We start from the raw sequence: 23,817 nt of genomic DNA on the forward strand, positions 1-23,817 counted from the left end.
AACTAAGTTCAAATTCAAATGTAGTACCTATTCAGACAGTATCTGATTTCGGATGCAGCCATAGTTCAATTTATTTATTGCATCTATCTATCTTGCTTTCACCTCTCTTCACTTTCATGGCTGTGTGTATGTCCTACCCAAATTTTCAGGTTCGATGGCTAACACATCAACACTTTAATGGAATTTGTGCTCTTTAAGTGATATCTTTGATGTTGTGTTAAAATTAATTAAGACATAACATTTTGTTCCCTAGCAGACACTTTTTTTACTAATGTAGCTTACAGCTGAGTGTAAAATATCTCTCTGTAAAATATCTCTAACAGCAGATTTTTTCCATTTACTGGCTCTTATAAATAAGGAAGTAAAAGGAGAAAAATGAGGAAAGGCTGAATGTGCAGATGGCAGTGGGAGTTAGTAATTATCTGAGCATGCACATGTTAGCAAAATCACCTTTACCCTCAGCTCATTAAGACCGTAAGGTGGTCTGTGCATTCATTTTAATTTGTAGTCACTGAAAACATCTCCATATCATTTTCGCACCACCTTAACGCCATATGCAGCTCAGTGTAGAACAGCACAATCAGCTGTGAGTCAAGCACATAGCGCTGCTGCTTTCGAGACTGTGGCTAATGAGAGAACCACTTAGCTCCCTCCAAGACCATTAGCAATTGTTCTTGAGGCTCTGGCATTATTTGATGTTGAACCAATGCGCATTTGCAGATTGATTTAGAACGGCCCGCTCAGCCAGCGCTCTGCTTTGTTTGTCAGCAGTTTCTAACATGAATAGTCTACTAAGAACTCTACACTCTCGCACACTGTTAAAAGCTAACCCAACTGGCACCTCGCTGTGTCTTTACAGTGCACTCATCTTGCTCTCTTCCCCTCTCTGCAGGAGTGCGCCGGCCCCCTGAGGTAGATAAGTCCAACCACAGTGTTCACTACACTCTGCTCATTGCGTGTGTCCTGGTGGCGTTCGTCCTGGGAGCTTTCCTCTCCGGATTCCTCGTTTCCTGTTACTGCAACCACAACGTTAACAAGACCAAGAGGCTGTCGAAAGATCCAGAAGCACCGATCCCACATGCTCTATCCCTGCGCAGCCTAGCCAAGCTAAACGGCCTGCTAGAGAGCCAAAGCAAGGATGAGAAGCTGGAGGTATCCTCACCCAAACTCTACAACTCTTTCTTTGCAAATGGAAAAGAGCAGGCGCATCGCAGGAACGCCCACCATGCTGCCATGACAGAGCTCATTCACCCACATCATCACCACTCTGCTGAGCTCTCCGGCCTTCCCACCCCTGATTCGACACCAGAGCTCCCAATCAAGAGTATGAAGGCCTTCAAGAACCAATGGGAGAAGAATCAAAACTGCAATAATGCTAAAGAATCAAAGTCCCATAACATGGGAGCATCTCGGCCAACCCCTGGGATGCAGCATCAGATTTTCCCCTTCTCCCAAGGACTGACCAATGGACAGGTACTAGGTGGCTCGGCACACATGGAGGAACGCAAAGTCCACAACGCAGAGCGTGTGGTAAGCCAGCCATATCACTGCTACCCACACAAGATTGTAGATGTTACCTCACTTGACGAACTTCTGAAACACATTCACGAAATCAACGTGGCCACAGGCAAGAGTCCCACTGTACTCACCTCTTCCATGTCAGCTCATGCCGGTCAGATGGCGTTTGCAAATCGCGTACAGCCACATATCCCAGAAACGGAGACTGCGCCATACTACAGTTCCTCCACGCTTCCTCGGGACAGTCTCACTCGCCGCATGGACGTTCCTCCGGAGATTCCTCCCCATCATCAGTCCACCCTGGAGAGAGTGTCCCGTCACCCGTCACAACGCCACTCTTTGATAACAACCCCCAAGATGCCCAGCGGGGGAGTGGTGCCTCGGCAGCACAGCTTCAACCAGCGCAGCTCCCATCAGCCCCTCCTGCTGTCTCGAATGAACTCTAACGGCAGCAGTTCAGGTTGCGATGTACGGCACCCGCTCATCCCTAACGGATACCTAACTCGCCAGCATAGCTACAGCGATCAGCAGGAAGTCCACCGTGGAGCTATTGTCCGTCGGACAGCTTCGCTCAAGCCTGACGTCCCACCCAAACCACTGTTCATCCCTGCTAGCTCGCCTGTCAACCAGGCAGGGAAGTTCAACTACTGAACAATGGAGAAAAGCCTGTGGTTTTTCGTAAAAGGCTACTCGACCTCTCAGAACTGATTGTGGTCAAGAGAAATTGAAAGACTGGACAAAAAACTTGCCTTCATGGGGAAAAGATTGGCTGCCAGTGTTGTTGACTTTACATTTGAACTATGACCTGTTTTTCTGTTTCATAAATATATTTGTACCATATTGGTATTGCTCAGCTATTGGCCATTACGAGGGGAGGAGTTACAAGAGTCCACCTAGATTTAGGCTGCCACAGTGATAAGTGTGTGGCTTTACGGTGTTACTTTGGACTGTCTAGACAGGTGTTACTCATCCTAACTCCGGACCTGAACTTTTATCCGAACAAGTGTACACATCTTGTTTGATATTCTGATATTTCTTGCTTTGGCTTAACTATTCTGTTGATGTAGAGTTGATGAACTGTACTGATCCCAATTAGAAATGTGTATATATGCATGTGTGTGTGCGTGTATGTGTGTGTGTGTGTGTGTGTGTGTATATATATATATAAATATATATGTATGTGTGTGCGTGTATGTACAAATACATACCCAGTGTATGCATCGAGATTACCGAAATGGTTTAGCCCCCTCAACAAGTTCCTTTGCCTTATTTTGAAAGCAGATGTGCTGTAAAATTTCCCACACAACCTGAAGAGATCTCTTTAAAAACCATAAGCAATAATATCCACCCCATCCTGTCAACTCCCGTGTAATGCAGCTAGACATCTCAAACTCAATAAATAAAGTTAAAATTCAGATGATTAAATGTGGCTAGAGAAACAGTTACATCAGAATACTCTGCCCTCAGTGAGATGAATCGGCCTTAGTGTTATGAAGGAGATGTATGTATATACCTAAGAGGAATGTATTCTTTGTCTATACACTGCAGATGTGTTCCAGTATTTTCCCTCCGTCTCCTCTGGTAAAAATCAGTTAATCTGTAAAAGCGAATCAAAAATGTTTAATCTTCTACAGTTCATTGAACACTGTGTCCTAACCAGGTGGGATAAAGTGATAAAAGCTATCTCTACTATGTAAATCTTGAGTCCAATCCTAACCACTTTCTGTTTTCTGTTATATATAGCCCCACCCACAGTTAAATCTAATTGGTCTATACTTCTGCTCCAGTGTTTTAAACATCAAATACTTGCTGATTGGTTCTGAATGTGTCACTCAATGCGGTTTGACACTGAAACTGGTTGCACCTCACTAGGACGCTGCGTAAGAGTTCAGAACAAAATTATTTCTTACTATTGTCCTGAGTTATTCCTGTATTATGTTGAAACAAACAATGTATCAATATTAACACTAAAACTGTTTTGTGTAAATAGATGAACAATAACTAGCCAAATTTTAATTGTGTAAATTTGTGCCTTATTTAATATGATGTGTTATGGGGGGGTGGCGGCAGAGTGGTAGAGGGGACATAAGAAAAGGGCAGAGAGGCCGTCATTTATCTTTTTATTTTTAATATTTGTATTTTTTTTAAGCTTGGTTGTCTGTATGTGTCATAACTATTGTAGATATATATTTCTAGATACTTTTGATATCCCCAAGCTGTGTGAGGCTTTTGCATTTGGATCAGCATCTACATAGTTTTCCCTCCAAAGAGGTTTCTTTCGATCTATCGTTCTATCAATTTTTCATCTACCTATCGTTCTATCAGTTGTTCTATTGTTCTGTCGTTCCATTGTTCCATCGATCTATCTGTCTGTCTGTCCGTCTCTCGCTCTATCTCTCTCTCTCTATTGTTTAACTCAACTATGTGTTTTCTTTCTTTCTTGTTTAACTCAACTATGGTTTAAGAAACCCCTGGCCTCACAGATCTGATGGGTTTGTTCTGAGATGTATGAAGTAAGATACATGAACTTTTACACTGCAGCATATTTCAGATCGTATGTTTAAGGGCGAGAGTAAGACTTCTTAGGCTTTGCACTCTGTTTGGAGAAAATGTGTGCGTGTGTGCGTCATGAGAAGACCATATGAGTTGGCTGTAGTTCAAACACATACCTCCCTTTGCTTTTTCCCAGTACTTCAGGCTGGCAGAGTAACTCAGAACAGTTCCTCTGCTCAAAGTCATCTTCATCATCTTATTCTGTGATGTGTCTGCTTTTGCATAAATTCTTGGTGCTGGTCTAAAATACAGTTTTTATCATGTACTTTTCAAATTGGCTGCCTGTAACTATGTGCTCTGTTGCCCCTCACAAAACCAAATGCAATGTCACGTTTTAATAGATGGCTACCGCATCATATGCATCCCAGGTGGAAAATGGACTGAGAATTGAATCTCTTCATTGTACTCGATGGCAAACCGAAACGATTGGAAAGAGACTGGAGTAGTTTCTTTGAATTTCTATAGATAGTACGATGGAAAGGGAACTGCGTGTGTCTGTTTTATCTGCTTCAACCATTGAGGTTTCTGTTATTGCACAGTGTAAATACAGTCCTGGAGTTTTCCAGGATTCAGTGCTCTGTTATGATTACTACTGGGCAAAGCCCCGTGGATTCTTCACCTCTGCTTTTATGGAATACTGTTGTATTTTCCTTATAACAGAAATAAATGAGAGATCATAACATGCATATTGTTTGACTGATTGTGTGACTTTATCTTTTTACACAGTTAACAAGCTTTTTTCTTTTTATTCCACATGCACACACTCCATGTGGCACTTTTCAGATGGCTTGTTAAAATTTTCTTCAAAATCCGTTTTTTATTTTTTATTTAATTTTTTTGTGGCAGCAGAAAAATAAATGAATAAAATTAAATAAATAAAAAACATGTTTGGGGTTAGTCAAGGGGAGACGGGAGTCTCATGATGTAAAACATGATTCTAGTTTTGTTTGCCAACCACAGCTGCACTACAACGATACAGTGGATGATGTTTGCCGTACAGCTCAAGTGCCAAAAATTACTTCATGACCAATTAGTTCCACTGGGCCCTTGAATTGATAGTGAATAAATATTAAGAGTGGGGCCTAGGCTCTCTCTCTAGCCAAGTTTGCAAGTTTTAGTGGAAAATTTTAAGATACACAGGCTCTGCTTCTATACATGAATATACACCAAAGTTATGCGTGCATAGGTTTCACATGTGAAAATCCTCCACTGCTAAACGATAAAAGCTTTCACAGCTTGTGTTTGTCGATTGCCTCACTTTTAAATAAAAAAATGTACTCTACTGCTTCCTCAGCATTATATTCCATGAATACATACAAGCTCCACTCCAGTGTTAATTTTGATAGCAAATCAGTTTTAGTCATAGTCTTTTGACTAAAATTTAATTTAGTTTTAGTCATATTTAGTGATCTGAATCTGAACAGTCAATTAAATATAAGATTTTAGTCTAATATAAATCGAATGGGTTTAATAAAACTGTGATGCATCAATTAAGCATTTCTCTAAAATTTCCAAACTCATATAGGGTACAACGGGGCTATAGGTGCACCGGGGTGTAAGGCGCATTTCACTTTATTCTCTTTTAAACCATTAGATGGCATAACAATTCAGCTCAGCACTTTTCTTAACAACCATGTTTAATGATGCACGTGGAAATTTGGCTGATCCTTGACTCGTTTGCGCTAATCTGATCTAATATGTAATGGGTTTTATTAATGTAGATTTATTCAGTAAATGAAAATTGATAAAATTGTCTATATTTTTAGACAAAGGTCTTGTAAATGTTTTTCAGTTTTGTTCAAGGTAATTAAAGAAACAGTTTTTCAATAACGGAAGAAAATGTAAAAGTATGGTATTTGGGGTAAAAAATGCTCACGTGGGTTGCCAGTTTGAGAATACTGTTGATTTATCCGCGTTTTAATATGCTTTTGTTCATAGAGATTTTGGATACCGAGTCTTTTTAGGTTGGGTAGAATCTGCAATCTCTGACCCAGTTTGTTTGCTGGCTGCAATACGCTGTGTTTCCTGCCAACTGGCATCCCGCCGTGACGAAATACTATTGGGTTAACTAGCAGTGGGCGAGATCACACAGACCAAAACAAAAACAGACATTCCAACACGGAATGCACATTTCAAAGCAAAATAACTGGCTGTAGAAGTGTTTTTCAGAGAAACGAGTGGCTATGTGAATTCAGCATGTTTCATAAATATCTGCAGACATATTATGGTATGTGTATGCTTTAGTAGAGTGAAAAAGTTATATGCAGCACCTTTAAGTTTTGTTTCTGTATTTTTAAAATAAACAAAAATGTATTATTTTATCTTATTAATTCTTAGTCTACTGTCACTTTAAGGCTAAATGCATGGATCCAATACACTGATACACATCTTTGCTTTATATCATTTCTGTCTCTGAAAAAGACTGATGAAAGCTCACCAGAATTGCTATTTTGACTAAGCTTCTTCAAGTCCAAAAGCAACTGCTCATGCCCATCATGCCAATGAAAGCAAGGCAGAACCTGTTGGATTTCCCACAATAAGTTGGCAATGGAGTTCCCAAAAACATTCAACATCTCACACCAGACTTTATTTATCCATGGATTTATGTTGTGTTAGTCAATTTTGCAATAAGTTATGGTTTTCTATCATACTGCTCTATGTGGTGTTCACTTCCCCTCTTTCTATCCATAAAGACTCAGATAAGTGGCTCTGATTCAGTGGACACACTAACTGCAGGTTGTCTGACAGGTGGAGCTGAACAGTCTCGGTTATTACCCACAGTTCTTAGTTCAGTACTCATCAGGTGTCATCAAGAGCGCTACTACCTGATATCACCTCCATGGGAATCATCAAATTCACACCAGAATACACTTTCTCGTCTCCTGGTTCTTCCTCCATCATTTTCTTTAGCCCTCTCTCGGTTTCACTAGCTCTGTTTCTCTGGCTGGTTGTCAGCACTAAGAGTCGCGGGCATTAGTGAAATGTATTCTGGGAGATGGAATAAATGGATTTCCCCTTTCAGGAGCAGCCGATATGTTTCTGTAGATAAAATCGCATGCATTTTGTTGTTCAATATATAGAATTTCATCATCACATGAGAACCGCTATAGTCTGCTCATTGGATCCGAAGGAGAAGGAGACCACCCAAAAAAATGTCAGGCCCCTGTGAATTTTAGCGATGACCCTTAACCTGCTCAGAATCTGCTGTTCACTCGACCCAGAAAGGTTTTTGTGAAAATGCTGTGGTGGTTTGTAGTGATATATTTGGATGCTTGAGTTTGTTTGTCAGCGCATGGTCTTTTTTTTTTGTTTTGTTTTTTAGTCTATTTCACAATAAAACAGCTGAAAGGATGTATACAGAACCGTGTATGACAATAGACACTGCTGACATTGCGACATGCAACTCTGCTGACTACATATGTTTGTGTGCGTGACGTCTCTATATGTGTGTGTGTACTCACAGGTTCATTATGTAATATGGGGCACTATATTTAGCTGTTGATGATAACATTATTTTGTGTGGAGGCTTTTCTGATATTGATTAGCCTATTGTTAGTATCAGTGTCAGAAATAAAATGTTCCAATATGTGCCAGGTGTATTTTACTGTTACGAGGGCTATTTTTCAAATCTGCTCCATATGGCTAATCTAATGTGTCCTATTTTTGTCAAATACATAAATTAATAAATCCATTAACTTAATTTCTCAATCTGAATAGTTGGACTGAGAATTTGTTAACTCTTACCCATAAAATTAACTCAACATCAACATATATTTTATGTGATATGTGCCTAGAACAAAACAAATAAGTAGAATATAATAAAAACAAAATCAGATATTGAATATAAAAAATAAAAACAGGAATTTACTACAGTTTTCTATGGCATTTTTGCTTCATTTTTGACCCTGGTTGGTATCTAAAATCAAGGGGAAAAAGTAAATTAGTAAATCCCTGTTGTGTTCAGAATCCTTCATGTCTCTTTTGTAAAGAGTTTTTATCTTCACTTCTCTTTCTCTGGATGCTTTCTTTTACTTTTGGGATTGTTTCTTGTATCTGAGATCATCTTGAAAGATTTAGCTGATAGTTATGGTTATGATATTGCTGCGGTGTTTGGCATAAATATACAGTACAACACTCCTTCATTTGCATTACTTTTATTACAAAGAGATGTATTGTTTTTATTTTCTCCTGAGAGTATGAGTTGTATCATTTGTTGATACTGTTACGAAATGCTCTGAGACAAGGTTGAGATCCAAATGCAGCTTTTAATAATGGAGCAATCCAGACACGTAATCCAATGTACAGGCAACAGGTCAAAACACAGGTTGGCAGTGCAAGCAAACAAAACACACAAGGTTGGGAACAAGGCAAACAGGTAATCCAGAGGCAGAAAGAGAGTCCAAAAATACAAAATACATGGAACCAAAGAAATGCAGCGCAAACAACATACAAAACTTCAAAAGGAATGAATGTGAAAACCAGGCTATTACAGGGTAAGTTAAACAAGATAATGAGACACAGGTGGATGCCATCAGGGATGATGAGTCCAGGCAGAGAGTTATGGGAAATGTAGTTTGTGAGGGAATAACAATAGTCAAGGGCAATCCAGATGGTGAACGTTACAGATACATAGTGTTTTCTGTATATGAAAAATGTTAAAAATAGCTCCCAACATGTACTTTATGAAATTGAACTTGCTATTTTAGTCAGTAGATATATAGTTTGCTGATATATAATAGCCTATATTCTTTCCACATGATGACAGATTATTAAACAGACTGAGTTTAATAGGAACAATAATGTTCACTCTCAATTATATTCTATATACGTGGTTATCAGTTCATATGTTATACAGAAACTACAGCAGCATTGAATCACTCAACCGATTCGTTCAAAACCTTTGATTCGTTCAGTAAAGTAACAAGTAATATTCTATATGAGTGAGTCATTGATTCATTTAATCAACTGATTCGTTAACCATAGGGGTGTTACGGTCCTCGGGGGGAAAAAACGAACATGTAAAACAGATACAGTTCCTCTAATGTGTTTCACGTGAGTGTAGCTGTCCAATCAACTGTTAGTATGTAAATCTGTTGTTCACATCACAGTTCCTGACGTGCTAGTCTCAGACATAGTCGCATGAATACTAAATTGTGTTGCTTTTAAGTTTTCTTGTGCCTAAACTGAAAAATTCACACAAATGTCCACATGCCCGTCTTAGCGAGTATACTAAACATAGTCGGAAATGTCTGAAATGAACTTAAACAGTCGAGAAAGACAATGCATGTATGTACAGTATCAGTGAATTGGATCCGTACATTATCTTAAAGTGACAGCAGCTTACTTTTCTTGATGATGTCCTTGTTTTTAATGTTAATCAAACAACAAATGGCAAAGAAATCACTCAAACAAAATCAGGCCGAAAATAAGTTCGTTCGGAGTTTGTTTTGGGAGTATGAAACAGCTTTATAAGCTGGTAAACACCTTCGTACTACCATTGGTCCGTAGTGATGACGTAATAGGTGGGTGTGCGCGGAGGCTCCGCCTTCTTTCACACACTGGAAATCTTTACCCAGTTCAGTTCTCCTGTTCAGTCCATTGAGGTCAAACATCTGCGAGTGAAAACATGACCACACTGGAGAACACATTGCAGAGGTCATGCAAACATATCCACTTTGCTATGATCAGATGCTATTAAAATTCTTCCTGTTTTTTTTTTATTTCATTGTCTGTTTATTTTGTTATTGAGAGGAAAGCGTGCAGCTATATATACATATTCATCTAAACATTGTTCTCAGCAGTGTGGGCGGCGTCGGATGTTCACTAACAGGCCTATACTGCTGCTAATGTATTTTGAACTTCATTTTCCCCTTAAGTGAAGAAGGGAAAAGAACTTCACCATGTGTACGAGGTCCTTCTCAAAAAATTTGCATATTGTGATAAAGTTCATTATTTTCCATAATGTAATGATAAAAATTAAACTTTCATATATTTTAGATTCATTGCACACCAAAATATTTCAGGTCTTTTATTGTTTTAATACTGATGATTTTGGCATACAGCTCATGAAAACCCCAAATTCCTATCTCAAAAAATTAGCATATCATGAAAAGGGTCTCTAAACGAGCTCCAAACGTAATCATCTGAATCAACTAATTAACTCTAAACACCTGCAAAAGATTCCTGAGGCTTTTAAAAACTCCCAAAAAGTGTGGCAAAAAACGCTGCACAACGAGAAGAGGTGACCGGACCCTGAGGAAGATTGTGGAGAAGGACCGATTCCAGACCTTGGGGGACCTGCGGAAGCAGTGGACTGAGTCGGGAGTAGAAACATCCAGAGCCACCGTGCACAGGCGTGTGCAGGAAATGGGCTACAGGTGCCGCATTCCCCAGGTCAAGCCACTTTTGTACCAGAAAAGTGACAGAAGCGCCCTACCTGGGCTACAGAGAAGCAGCACTGGACTGTTGCTCAGTGGTCCAAAGTACTTTTTTAGGATTAAAGAAAATGTTGCATGTCATTCGGAAATCAAGGTGCCAGAGTCTGGAGGAAGACTGGGGTCCATCAGTGATGATCTGGGGTGCCATGTCAGCTGCTGGTGTTGGCCCACTGTGTTTTATCAAGGGCAGGGTCAATGCAGCTAGCTATCAGGAGATTTTGGAGCACTTCATGCTTCCATCTGCTGAAAAGCTTTATGGAGATGAAGATTTAATTTTTCAGCACGACCTGGCACCTGCTCACAGTGCCAAAACCACTGGTAAATGGTTTACTGACCATGGTATTACTGTGCTCAATTGGCCTGCCAACTCTCCTGACCTGAACCTCATAGAGAATATGTGGGATATTGTGAAGAGAAAGTTGAGAGACGCAAGACCCAACACTCTGGATGAGCTTAAGGCCGCTATCAAAGCATCCTGGGCCTCCATAACACCTCAGCAGTGCCACAGGCTGATTGCCTCCATGCCACGCCGCATTGAAGCAGTCATTTCTGCAAAAGGATTCCCGACCAAGTATTGAGTGCATAACTGAACATAATTATTTGAAGGTTGACTTTGTTTGTATTAAAAACACTTCTTTTATTGGTCGGATGAAATATGCTACTTTTTTGAGATAGGAATTTTGGGTTTTCATGAGCTGTATGTCAAAATCATCAGTATTAAAACAATAATACTGCTTAAAATAAAACAAAGACCTGAAATATTTCAGTTGGTGTGCAATGAATCTAAAATATATGAAAGTTTAATTTTTATCATTACATTATGGAATATAATGAACTTTATCACAATATGCAAATTTTTTGAGAAGGACCTGTATATCGGGGCCTTAAGTCCTACCTGAAAAGCACTGTTTATTTTATTTGTATCTTTGCTCTATTGTATTTATTTGTGCAATTGCTTGTAGTGTGATTATTTGTTCTTATTTTCTTGATTTTTATTTGACAGTAGTCCTTTTTCTTAACATAGCACATACCAAACCATACAGAAACCATGATCCTAAAACCGTGATACAAACCAAACCATGAGCAATTTAAACCATTGCACCCCTATTCAACAACACTGATTTTAGTCAGGAGCAAAGAGTTATGAGTGAGTTATTGAATCAACCTAATAATTCAAAACATTGATTCGTTCAGGAATGACTACGGTGTGTTGCTCGGAGACGCACCACGGTTCTGCTTTGACTTTCTTTGGAACTTTTCCGTCTGCGGAGCAAAGATATTGGCATTAGGTATTAGTTCAATCTTATTTGTTGAACTATTATATAAAAGCCTTATCGCACTCATGTATGAATATTAAATCATCCTATTTATTTTGCTATCCTAATTATTTACAATTATGATTTGTTGAATTGTACTGCTCCTAGAAATGTAAAATAAACAGTCTGTGTTCAAACTTATCTTTAATGCAAAGCTGTAAGCATCTGTATCATTCCTGAATGTTTTAGCAGATTCTCCGTCTGGTTTCCCTCTCAGAGAGACTTTTACATGCTACAGCACCACAAACCACACACCATTTGGATACATTTATACAAACCATAAAATAAAAAGAACCACATGGCTCCATAATTGTACTAGGAGACAGACAGCCAGTGGACTGTGTCCTTGTTGTGTAAATGACTCTTCAGATTTGCAGTTACAATATGGTGTTCACTGCTGGCTGTTTGCCTCATTTATATTTTAATAATTCGAGTCAAAAGAGTCACCACCTCTTCAGGTTCATTCCTGATGAACATAAATTTCATATGCATGTGACAGAGTAAATAACCTCATGACTGATATCCCCCAAAGATGGAGCACTAAAGCTCTTCCTGTCTCTCCCTGACATCTCTTCCTGTTGTCATGGTAATATTGTCCCCTTATGTCCTCTGTCCATAGACTTACAGACCAAAGATGGCTGAGGAAACTCTATAACATAACCTGCAGTCATGCTCAGGGATTCCGAGTCTGTCTCTGAAAGCCATTTGGTTCTCAACCAGAACTAAGGGATTCCAGGATTGAATGACTAGAAGAGTTGTTCATAATGTAGCCAAGTAGAGCATTTTCCTGAATTCTTTACTGATCCTTGAACATTTCTATTAACAATCATAAACCAATAGAGTGATCCATTGCCTGCCCATATAACAGTACAGGTAAATGTTGATATTAAAGATTTTAAAGCTCCTAACTGTAAATCTATTTGACAGAACCAACAATACCAGAAACATATCTGAAAAGGTATGGATGAACTGTAAATATCACAGTCGTAAATCTGGCTATATCACTGTTCCATGTCCTGCTCAGAGATGTGACTATAAGAGATCCGAACACAAGCTTTATTGAATGTAATCCATAATCGTAATCCATATAACATGCATAAGATCAAAACCACAAGGTAATCAATCCAGTTCATAATAAAGGGTCCAAGGCACAGGCAGACAGGGTAATTCAGGGAGACAGGCAAGATAGTTTCCCAAAATGTAGTGTAACACTAACATGCAGCAAGACTTTGCAAAGAATGACTGAACACACGGGACTTATATAGGAGAACATAAAGAGATAATACACAGGTGGAAGCAATCAGCACACGATGAGTCCAGGCAATGAGTCATGGGAAGTTAAGAATGATAACCTTAAAAAACAATAATTATTTATAGGGTTAGTTCACCCAAAAATGAAAATGATGTCATTAATTACTCATCTTCGAAAAACAAATGAAGATCTTTTTGATGAAATCTGAGAGCTTTCTGTCCCTCCATAGACCGCTGCACAACTGAAACTTTGACGCTTCAAAAAGTTCATAAAGAGAACATAAAACTAATCCTTATGAATTGAGTCGGCTTAGTCCAAAATTTTCTGAAGAGGCAAAAAACTATCTGATGAGCAGATTTAATTTAGGCTTTAATTCACATATAAACATTCATCACCTCACACATTAGTTGTGGTAAACGGAAGCTCAAGCATGTTCGCTTGACGTGTGAGAACCAATGAGGCTCATTCATGTGACTTACGCATCACGTTTGAGCTTCCGCAAGAGGTTTGTTCTCGTGTGAAAAGCATGTTTGGTTGAGCTTCTGTTTATATTCGCTGATCAATGTCTATATGAGAATAAAACTAACCTTTTAATTACAATATAAAATGTATTCTCTAGTGAATCTTAAAATGAGCATCATATTTCATACTGTCCATTGTTTTGATGCCTGAATTCACAAATAATTTTAGTGTTTTATTTATTTCAAATTAGCAATTGTTATATTAGTTATCAGTTATTAACCATACTATGAAACTAATTATCAGCTTAATTATTTTAAGGGTTAGGATTCACACCATTCCCCATATAAAAACCATCATGTCTATGAGATGTCCTAACTAATATTGTGATCCAACACGCGTGTTGAATGGGGCAGTCCCGAGCAGTAGTACAGTAACTGTTAGGTCAGTGGAGATGTATGCACTATGTCCGGCATGTCCAGTATGCCAGACAGCCATGGCACACACACACACACACCCCACCCCCATTACAGTCCGGACTGGTTTCAACCAGTTTTCTCTGGTGCCCTGGTGCTTATACTCAGCACTTTTACAGAGACACAGTAACACACCTGCCACTGCCTGTCACACAGACACATTTAAATATACTCTCCCTGACCATCTCAGACTAAATTGGCAGCTTTCCCTGCCTACTTGCCCCAACCTGCTCACCATATACACCCTACATCTGTCCCCCAGAAGCTTGAATGATTCCCAGCCTAATTAGCCACATAAACTCAGCCCACACACGCATATATATACACATTCTTCATCTCTTTACCCACTCCTAATTAACCTACAAAGCATGACCCCCATCCCAACTAACACACACACTCCTAGCTTGCCATAGACTGGCATCCATCAAAGCACCAGACCATCTAAATAACTTCTGCAGGACACACATACATCACCAGCTGGCACAGGACATCCGTTCTGTCACAAGATACCGGTGATTTTCTGAGTTTAATAATACATAATTTTAATTATTTGGGAGAGTTGGGTAATTTGCACCACTTTTTAAACTAATATTCCTAGTTATCTTTCATTATGTTTATCAACTGAAAGCATAACATAAGGTTATAGAAATAAGACTTTAAAAGTTGTCCAGTGGCACAATTTTCCCCACATAATTGGGGGTAAGATGTGTCATGTCAAGGTGTTGAATAATTGTGAAATACGTAAATGATTTACATTGTAAATAAAAATATGACCATAAACAAGAAAAAAACTATTTATGAATGCACAATGACATATATATATATATATATATATATATATATATATATATATATATATATATATATATACATACACTCTTGCTAGCTGGTTGGACCCCCTTTTGCTGTTAGAACTGCCTTAATTTTTTGTGGCATAGATACAACAATGTTCTGGAAACATTCATCAGAGATTATGGTCCATATTGACATGACAGCATCACAACCGCTAAGATTTGTCGGCTGCACATCCATGATGCGAATCTCCCGTTCCACCACATCCCAAAGCTGCTCTAATGGATTTATATTTGGTGACTGGAGGCCATTTGAGTATAGTGATCTCATTGGCATGTTCAAGAAACCAGTTTGAGATGATTTGAGCACATCTTAACCCCACTCTTCTCAACTGTATTGATTGATTGTGAGATGTATTTAAAAAGTGCTTAGAAAGATAAATTGAATTGAAAAAAGAACAGTATTAGTTCAGATTCCAAACAAGCAGTGATAAATGGCCTCTGTGCCAAGTTGTTGTTGGTTCTCGCAGGGTCCTATCTCATACACCAGATCCGGCATTAACTCCTGATACCTGTAATCACTGTTTGCCTATCTCCTCGTTCCCATTAAAGCTCAGACTGGAGGAGGGGGATGGAAATAAAAAAGATTGATCTGATGAACAGAGAGCAGATAGATTGAATGTTCCTATCACAGGCTTTTAGAGGCGGTCTGCAGTGCGGGGGTCCCAGAGGCGGGCCCTGTTGAGGAGGCTTTGAAAAACAACCAGATGCCTGGACTCCACAGACTGAAGTAATCCAGAAGCAGCATGAGACTTTCTAGGGTGCTTTTGCTTTTGCGCCCAATTAGCTTGAAATTCTAACAGGCTAAAAATGGAACAATCTGGTTGCGTATTCTTGAATATGAATTGCGACTATCGGTGAGAGATGGGGAGCATCTGGAGAAGAGTTCTCTTCCTGCTGTGCATGTGTAATGGTGGAAGAGTGCCAAAAAACATAGCGCAGGGAAGACATAAAGCAGAGAAGATACTGCTTTGAGACTCCCTTTCCGTATATCTGGACCATGCAGGCTGGATTTCCAGTGAATGAGGAAGAAGGTCCAGACAGAGTGAGATAATGTGGTGTGTGAGGGAGCAATAGTTCACACCTCTTGTAAACATTGTTCTTGCAGTTGAAGCTGCACTTGATCCAACATAAAGAGAGTTTGGTGAACTGGCAGCCACAAACATGCACACATGTAGAAGAACTGAGACGCTTAAAGCTCCAGTAGGTATCTTTTGTAAACAAATATTTGTTAAAACTGTCATTATGTCCTGACAGTAGAATATGAGAAAGATAATCTGTGAAAAAATCAAGCTCCTCGGGCTCCTCCCTGTGGTCCTATTGCCATTTGCAGAAATACACCACTCCCGGTCAGAAACAACCAATCAGAGCCAGGAGGAATGTCTTAGCAGTGTTATTCACGCTCGTGTACGCGCTGATCACCCCTCTCTTGCACAGCGCGAGCCTGTACCGTCATCCAAATGAACAAATCTTTTTTCGTGTCATTTCGTTCATTCAACGAACGAAATGACTCAAAAAAAGATTTGTTCATCTTGAACGAGTCTTTTTCGGAGTCATTTCGTTCATTCAACGAACGAAATGACTCGACAGAAGATTTGTTCATTTTGATGAACGAGTTCGAACAGGATCACGAATGTGCATCACCGAACAGACCAAGGCGAGCATTTGTGCTTATAAAACGTAAAGTTTTTTATTTATTTTTGAAATGACCGATCGTTTCGCTAGATAAGACCCTTATTCATCGTCTGGTATCGTTTAAAGCCCTTTGAAGCTGCACTGAAACTGTCATTTGGTCCTTGAAACGTTTGTGACCTATTGAAGTCCATTATATTGAGAAAAAGCCTGGTGTTGTTTTCATCAAAAACCTTAATTTCTTTTCGACTGAAGAAAGAAAGACATGGACATCTTGGATGACACGGGGGTGAGTAAATTATCAGCAAAAGTTTTTTCAAAAGGGAACTAATCCTTTAACGTTATCTTACTAGCTATTTATAACTTATAGAAAGAGTGCAACGTTATAAAGTTACATGTATTGCAAAATACACAATTATTTGAAGACCAAGTTTGTAGTCAAAGTATGGGCAGGCCATAGTCAATGTAAAGCATATTGTTGATGTTTCGTCCCTATTAGTGAATGTTCCATAACTGTTTATAATCCGCCGTCATCGGTGGTCCTGCTTACTAGCCTGCGCGTTAACGGCAGGCTCCGCTGTGGGGGAGGAGCTGTGGAGGGAGGGCTGTAGCGTAGCAGAGAGCAAGGGGGTTGGACCTGTAAGTTGTGCTTGTTCAAATTTTCAGGCTAAGTCAACATTTTCTCAAAACTCCCTACTGCATCTTTAAAGTAACAACAGGTAGTTTTTTGCTCTCGGGCTCCCCCTACAGTTGGGAAACAGTATTGTCCTCTACTACTGTCGTAAACTGTCATCCTACATGCACGTGCATTTGTTGACAACCATGATAGCCCTGAACACTGTAGGAGGAGGTCACATGCAGGTGTTCTCGCGTGTGTGAAATGTCTTCATCCCAGGTACAGTGGCATATATTTCAGCATGTCATATGAATATAATTTCATGTGTTTTATTTTTTTTATAACGACAAATGATCGCGATGATCACTTTTACAAGCCAGCGTCATTATAGTAGCCTAGTCTATTGGTTACCGTTTTTCTGAATCTATATGATACTTCAATGCAATCACACAGAAGTATTGCACAAGAACATGAGGGTGGAAGGGTGAGGGTGCATGAGGAACATGAGGGTGGAAATTAGTCATCCGAAAAAATTGCGACAAGAATCCCGTTTGCCTCTGTATCTAGCAATAATCGGAAATTACACAATCAAGTAACTTTACACATGTAACAAATGAGAAGCTATGAACTCAATGATAATATTATTATCTTCCTCCTTTGTTTGTACATGTTGAGTAGACTACACTTTTTAGGTCAAACATTTGCTATTTGCATTTCATCGATTGCAAAGTTCCAATCAGAACGAGAATGCTAAAAGAACGAGAATGCGCTCTATGCACGAACGCTGCTGACGTATTTCCGGTAGGATCTCAGCCAGCGTCTTTACTTCCGCATAGCGCGAAGTGTATAGCGGCACAACTTTAATAAAATTAATTTTCTCAGAAACGGAGACAACGATTTTAGAAACTGATTCGCTAGTCGGATTTCGCACGATATGAGAGAATACTCACCCTCAAAGTTGTCGATGTAGGTCGAAATATATAATTTAAAGCCCTTCTCTTTCTTACTCTTATGTGTGACAGCTAACTGCCTCACAGTGTTGTTAACATCATTCACGTCAACCGCAGGAAGTTTTTGTAAACAGCGAGTGTAATTTGCCATTATCTCCACCTAAGGCAAACCCGGCTTCTGACGCAGCACCGGATGTAACTGGGCGGGCTGAGACAAAACGCGGAAGCGATCGTGCATAGAGCCTATAGCGTTTACTAGCTACCAGATTGATAATTCGCTACTCTACTATCATTACTTCATTCATGAAGATAAACGGAGGATAAAATAGCTTCCATAACATAATCAGGCAGCCAAAAAAACAAAGAGATAGTATGCACGCAATATACTTACTGGTCCAAAAGCATGACAGCCAAGTCAGCATCTGTCGGGAACCCCTCCTCCTCTTTCAGCTCACGCCAGCGAGAAAAAGCTGGCCCAATGTTGATCCTCGTTCTGCCTTTATGCGATCACTTTCTCTTTTTCTCTTTTTGCTTTCCTCCGACAAAACCTTTGCTTTCTTTTTTCTCTGTGCTGCTTCGGCCATAACTGTATAAAATTTGGCTCGCACGTCCGACTTTAAGGAAGTGGGGGTGGTGATGGAAGTGACGTATATGCCGTAAAGCAGTCGAATTATGTAGTTCTCTTTGTTCGCCGGTTACTACCAGAAACCCGAAGTTTAAAAGTACAATTAAAAACGCTACAGACCCCGTCAGGCTATGGCAGACGTGTCATTCAAACTATTGTAAGTCGATGTACCATCACAAGAGACTTGGAAATGTATTATGAAGGTTGAAAAGTTACCTGTTGTTACTTTAAAGGGATAGTTCACCCAAAAAATGAACATTCTGTCATCATTTACTGACCCTCATGATTTTACAAACCTGTAGCCTACTTGGACTAACCTGTACTTTTATTGCATGTATAAAAATAGTTCCCTCTTCAAAGCACATTCTTTTGTGTAACACGTAAGAAATAAAGTTAGGAATGCCATGAGGGTGAGTAAATTATTTTTGGGCAAACTATTCCTGTAATAAGATGAAACCCTCTTTATTTGCCCTCACCCGCCCATCTGGTTTTGCTGACTCTGCACCTGAGCTCTTTCTCAATGGCTCATGCTGACATTCAATTAGTCGCCTTAACCAGTGCACCTCCCTGCAGTTAATGACTCAGAACCACAATCTTCCACAAGTATCATTTCTTTCCTCTTTTTTTTCTTCTTTTTTTTTTAAAATTAAATCACTTGTCTCAAAACGGAGGCCAGAAAAAATGGCCTGAGGGTCATTGCAGTCAGCGCGAGAGCATGGAGATGATTTCCCCGTCTCTCCGACTGCCGCTTTCTTTCTCGCTTTCCTCTTTCAAAAGATTTTACTCTGATGAAATGAAGCTAAAATATTTCAAAGTGGCTTGCACACTTTTGTTCAGCTAGAGCCGCATTTGAGTTCTCCTCTATAAACACATCATTTATCCAACGCTTTGATGGTGAGGGGGACGTGTTTAGGACAGTTGATTGCAATGTACACGAGAATCAAGCATCAGAGAGATTTGAGCTTGAAACATTTGGAAAAGAAGCAATTATTTTGTCTTTCATCACCCTTTTGAGAGGAAATCCGTCAAAGGTCACTGCTGGCGTGTCACACATGGACGTGTGGCTGGTTGTGGCTAAAAAGACAAAGAGATATGGAGAACAAGAAGAAACAACCACAAAAATATTGTGTGCATTACAGCAATAAAAACGATAAATGTAGGTCATTAAATGCAACACATTATGGTGTTAAATGTTCCTTTCTTCTGTTTTCATTTTAGCATTCCACATTGAATGCCTCACACCTCATTAATTCAGCACTCTCAGCTGAATAATAACGATCGATAAGATCATTAATCTTTGGAATATATGATCAAATATCTGTGAGCTACCCACGCTTTTCTGCCATTTGCATTCATATTAGTATTAATGGGAATGAATCAGTCAAATTTTTCATTACTGCAATATTTCTGCTGAGGATGTACAGCAGTGTTCATAGTTTAAAACAAAAGAGCTTGAGAGAGAGAAAGCAAAGATTGAAAGCTTACTGGTTTTATTTTGTTTTAAACTGGGTGAATGAGAGGATGTTGATTCGTGCTTACTTGTTTAAGTCTTAGTAGTAGTAGTAGTAGTAGTAGTAGTAGTAGACCCCTTTCTCACCCTTAACTGAATGGTTATTTTGAGTTTGTTGTTACCATAGTCAAAACCCTAGTTAAGTGCAACCTTGGATAATTAAATAAATACAGCCTACTACAATATAGCATTGTTTTTTGTCATATAAACTATATGCTACATAAAATCTGAGTCTGTTTTAAAGGTTTGTGTTTTCATGTAGTTGTTTTCCTTTTGTCTTGCACAAAAGTAATCCAGAGATAGAGAGCGCCATCTACAGATCTACTTTTTATAAAACAATGAGGACAAAAGAACCTAAAGGTGGTTCCCTGCTGCCACCTAGCGGTCAGAAATAGGAAAGTCATGTAATGTTCTCCAGACTTCATTATAAAGCTTCTTATTTTTTGATTCGACACATTAATCTGGTTGTATCAGACCTCTGGTGAATTTAATACCAGTTTCCACACCATATGTTACCAGCATGGAGTAATCTTACAGATTGATGATTCATAAAAATTATGGTAGAAGATGATTAAAATTAATTTACTTACATTAATACTACGTTGACGTCCACAGTTTTTACTTACATTAATACTACGTTGACGTCCAAACATATAGGCTATACATTGTTTAGATATTCTCTGTGTCCCTAGGAGGAAACCAGATTTTCCGAGTTCAGGTGCAGACATGAATGGAAATTAAGTAAATCTACTAAGCCGAGTAAAATTAACAAAGTGAAAAAGTACACATAACTTGGTCTGTTAAATTATATTGAGTAATTTTTACTTACAAATCTGATGTAATTAATATAATTAAGTAAAACCATTTGATATTTTAAATACATTTTACTTGTTTTATGCAGTGCTGGTAATTATTTTAAATTAAATGTTATCTTATAATGTGACAAAATAATACAGTGTCAATGTGCAGTTTAGAGTAATTTATTAAGAAATAAGCATCTACAGAAAAGATCACTTTGGGCACACAATTCAGCTTGTTCGGTCTCTCTCTTTGTCCCTCTCAACAGGTTTACAGCAACGAAGGCACTGAATGTATTTGAGAAATATCCTGAAATTATTGTTATTTACAACGTGGTCACCATTAGGTAAAAGCAGGGATCATTTAATATATAGTATGCACGATTTAGTAAATGAATGAGGGAATTAATTATATTGTGGACGATGAGGGAACGAAAACCTGCTCACTTTTATGATGTGTTCACACCGAACGTGAATAGAGCGTCAAATACGCGTAGCCTATATCGTGTCTAGTTTAGACAGTTGAACATTCGCTCGAGTTCAAATTTTTCAACTTGCGCGGAAGACGTTCGTGGCAAACGCGTCGCCCAATTCGCGATGCTCGGCGCGAATGATGCGTCTATTCGCGTCTTTGCATTGACTTTGTATGTAATCTACTCGCGCAAATAATTAAATTCGCGTTCGGTGTGAACACACCGTTAACCGTTATGCTGCGTTAACACCGGACGCGAATAGCGCGTCAAATTCACGTCTACCGCGTCTAGTTGGACGCTTGACCACTTTGTGTTAATTCGCGTGTCAAGGGTGAAACTGACGCGCGTAAAAACAAAAGTTTGAAGCGAAATTTACGCGCGTCAGAATCGAAACCCGTTGGCGGCCATCTTTTTTATGTTGATCGAGCATTCATCGAGAGAGTCACCGCTCTGTATTTGCACTGGAGAGCAGAACGGCGGCGTAGGGGTAATCGTCGCCGTATTTGTGTCCACCAGACCCTTCGAAGGCGAACCCAGTGTGGCGAGTTTCACCATTGGCTCGCTCCAGGAGCTGCCTGGATGACGGCGGCTTTCAGCGGTACGTCCGCCTGTCCCGCTTCAGCTTGATGACCTGTTGTCCCGTATCGGAGCGAGGATCACCCTCGCCCTCATCCACCTAATCTGTCATTTATTTTTATTTTGATGATAAATCGAGCCAGCCTCCAAAAGTGATTAATCTGTCCTGTGATTTTTCTCTCTCTCACACACAACACTGTCCAGACACGAACTTATGCAGTATGTTGGTTGTCTTTACATTATAATAATACTTAATATAATCTAGATATGGAATAAATAGCATTCAATACAAAATGAATATGTCTCATATATTGAAATCAAGTTTTATGTGATAAAATATTTGCTTTGTTGTGCATTAGAACCACAGTCATATTACAAAATAATTTATTGAAGCAGCTGCAAATACTTCACCACGTGACAGCAGCAAGCAGCTAGGCTCCTGATTGGTTAACGCGGCTCGAATTTACGCAGAAGTTCAGATTTTTCAACTCGGACGGCAGACGCGAATTCGCATCAAACGCGTGAATGCACAAATAGCACTAACTAAAGCCTGTTTTATGCTTCTGCGTCGAATCGACGGCGTACCCCCACCGACCCCTCTGCGTCGCCGCGAACCCCTCCGCCGTAGCTCGACTTGCACCTCCAAAAAATTGTAACTACGCGTCGAGACGACGCAGACAACAAGGGCTGTGATTGGTCAGATGCACCACGATGCAGCTCAACCTGACGCAGAACCATAAAACGTAGGAGTGACGGCGTAGCTACGCCGTGGAGTTGACGCAGAAGCATAATGAGGCCTTTAATCATTCGCGCGTAAACGCGCTTAACGCCCGGTTCACACCGGCCGCTGAAGCGGCGCGGAACGGAGGCAGCTTCCTTTCGGCGCCTATGTTAACCTATGGTGTCGTTCACACCAGACGCGGAGCGCCGCGGTGCGGTGCAGCCGGCACGCGCCAGTTAAGCCCAATTTATACTTCTGCGTCGAACCTACGCCGGAGCCTCTACGCTATACACTACGCGTTGGTTTTCATTTATACTTCTGCGTCGTTGTCCGCGTTGACGCGCAATTACACATGCAGAGGGAGCATTTGAAACCCGAGGGAGGGGTTCTAGCAGACCAATCACAGCGCTTGCGTTCGCGTAGAATTGACGCGTGGTTACATTTTTGGAGAGGTGCACGTGACCCCTAAAATCCACTAGATCCATCTACAGCGCGGAACGTCAGCGTCGCGGATGCCGGAGCTAATCGCGGCCATTATAGTCAATCCTCTTAAGCCTGTTTTATGCTTCTGCGTCGAATCGACGGCGTACCCCCGCAGACCCCTCTGCGTCGCCGCGAACCCCTCCGCCGCAGGCGACGCAGACCACAAGGGCTGTGATTGGTCAGATGCACCGCGATGCAACTCAACCTGACGCAGAACCATAAAACGGCAACGACGCCGTAGGAGTGACGGCGTTGCTACGCCGTGGAGTTGACGCAGAAGCATAATGAGGCCTTTAAGTCCACAAGCTGCGGACGCAGCGCGTCTCAGAAGCGTCCCAGAAGCGTCTCTCCGCTCCGCAGAGAATAGGTAGCAGGTCTTTTTTCGCCGCTTGCCGCGTCAAGTAGCACAGAGTACATCGTACCGTGCAGGAAGTCAGACACAGAACGGAATAGACCCAGATAGCACAAGTCTATTTGATGTAATGTTTACATCTGGAAGACGTATTTTTAAGAGTGTTTGCTCGTCTGCAATACGTCTATAGGACGTAACTGTCAGATATCAAATAGAGGTT

The 23,817-nt window shown here is 40.1% G+C and overlaps 1 protein-coding gene across 8 annotated transcripts in view; it reads left to right on the top strand.

Moving 5' to 3' along the window:
• The window catches only part of sema6cb (semaphorin 6Cb), a 151,673-nt gene extending 146,916 nt beyond the window's left edge, over positions 1-4,757 (top strand). For all 8 annotated transcript variants that reach the window (XM_077215225.1, XM_077215184.1, XM_077215215.1 and 5 more), the window contains one exon: positions 893-4,757. In XM_077215225.1, coding sequence (XP_077071340.1) covers positions 893-2,169 — 1,277 coding nt within the window. In that variant the 3' untranslated portion in view covers positions 2,170-4,757. The remainder of the gene's footprint in view (positions 1-892) is intronic.
• The last annotated feature ends 19,060 nt before the right edge of the window (positions 4,758-23,817 follow it).

This window comes from Siphateles boraxobius, unplaced genomic scaffold, assembly GCF_051911475.1.
Source record: "Siphateles boraxobius isolate OS27281-9 unplaced genomic scaffold, OSU_SipBor_1 12, whole genome shotgun sequence".
Taxonomy (NCBI): domain Eukaryota; kingdom Metazoa; phylum Chordata; class Actinopteri; order Cypriniformes; family Leuciscidae; genus Siphateles; species Siphateles boraxobius.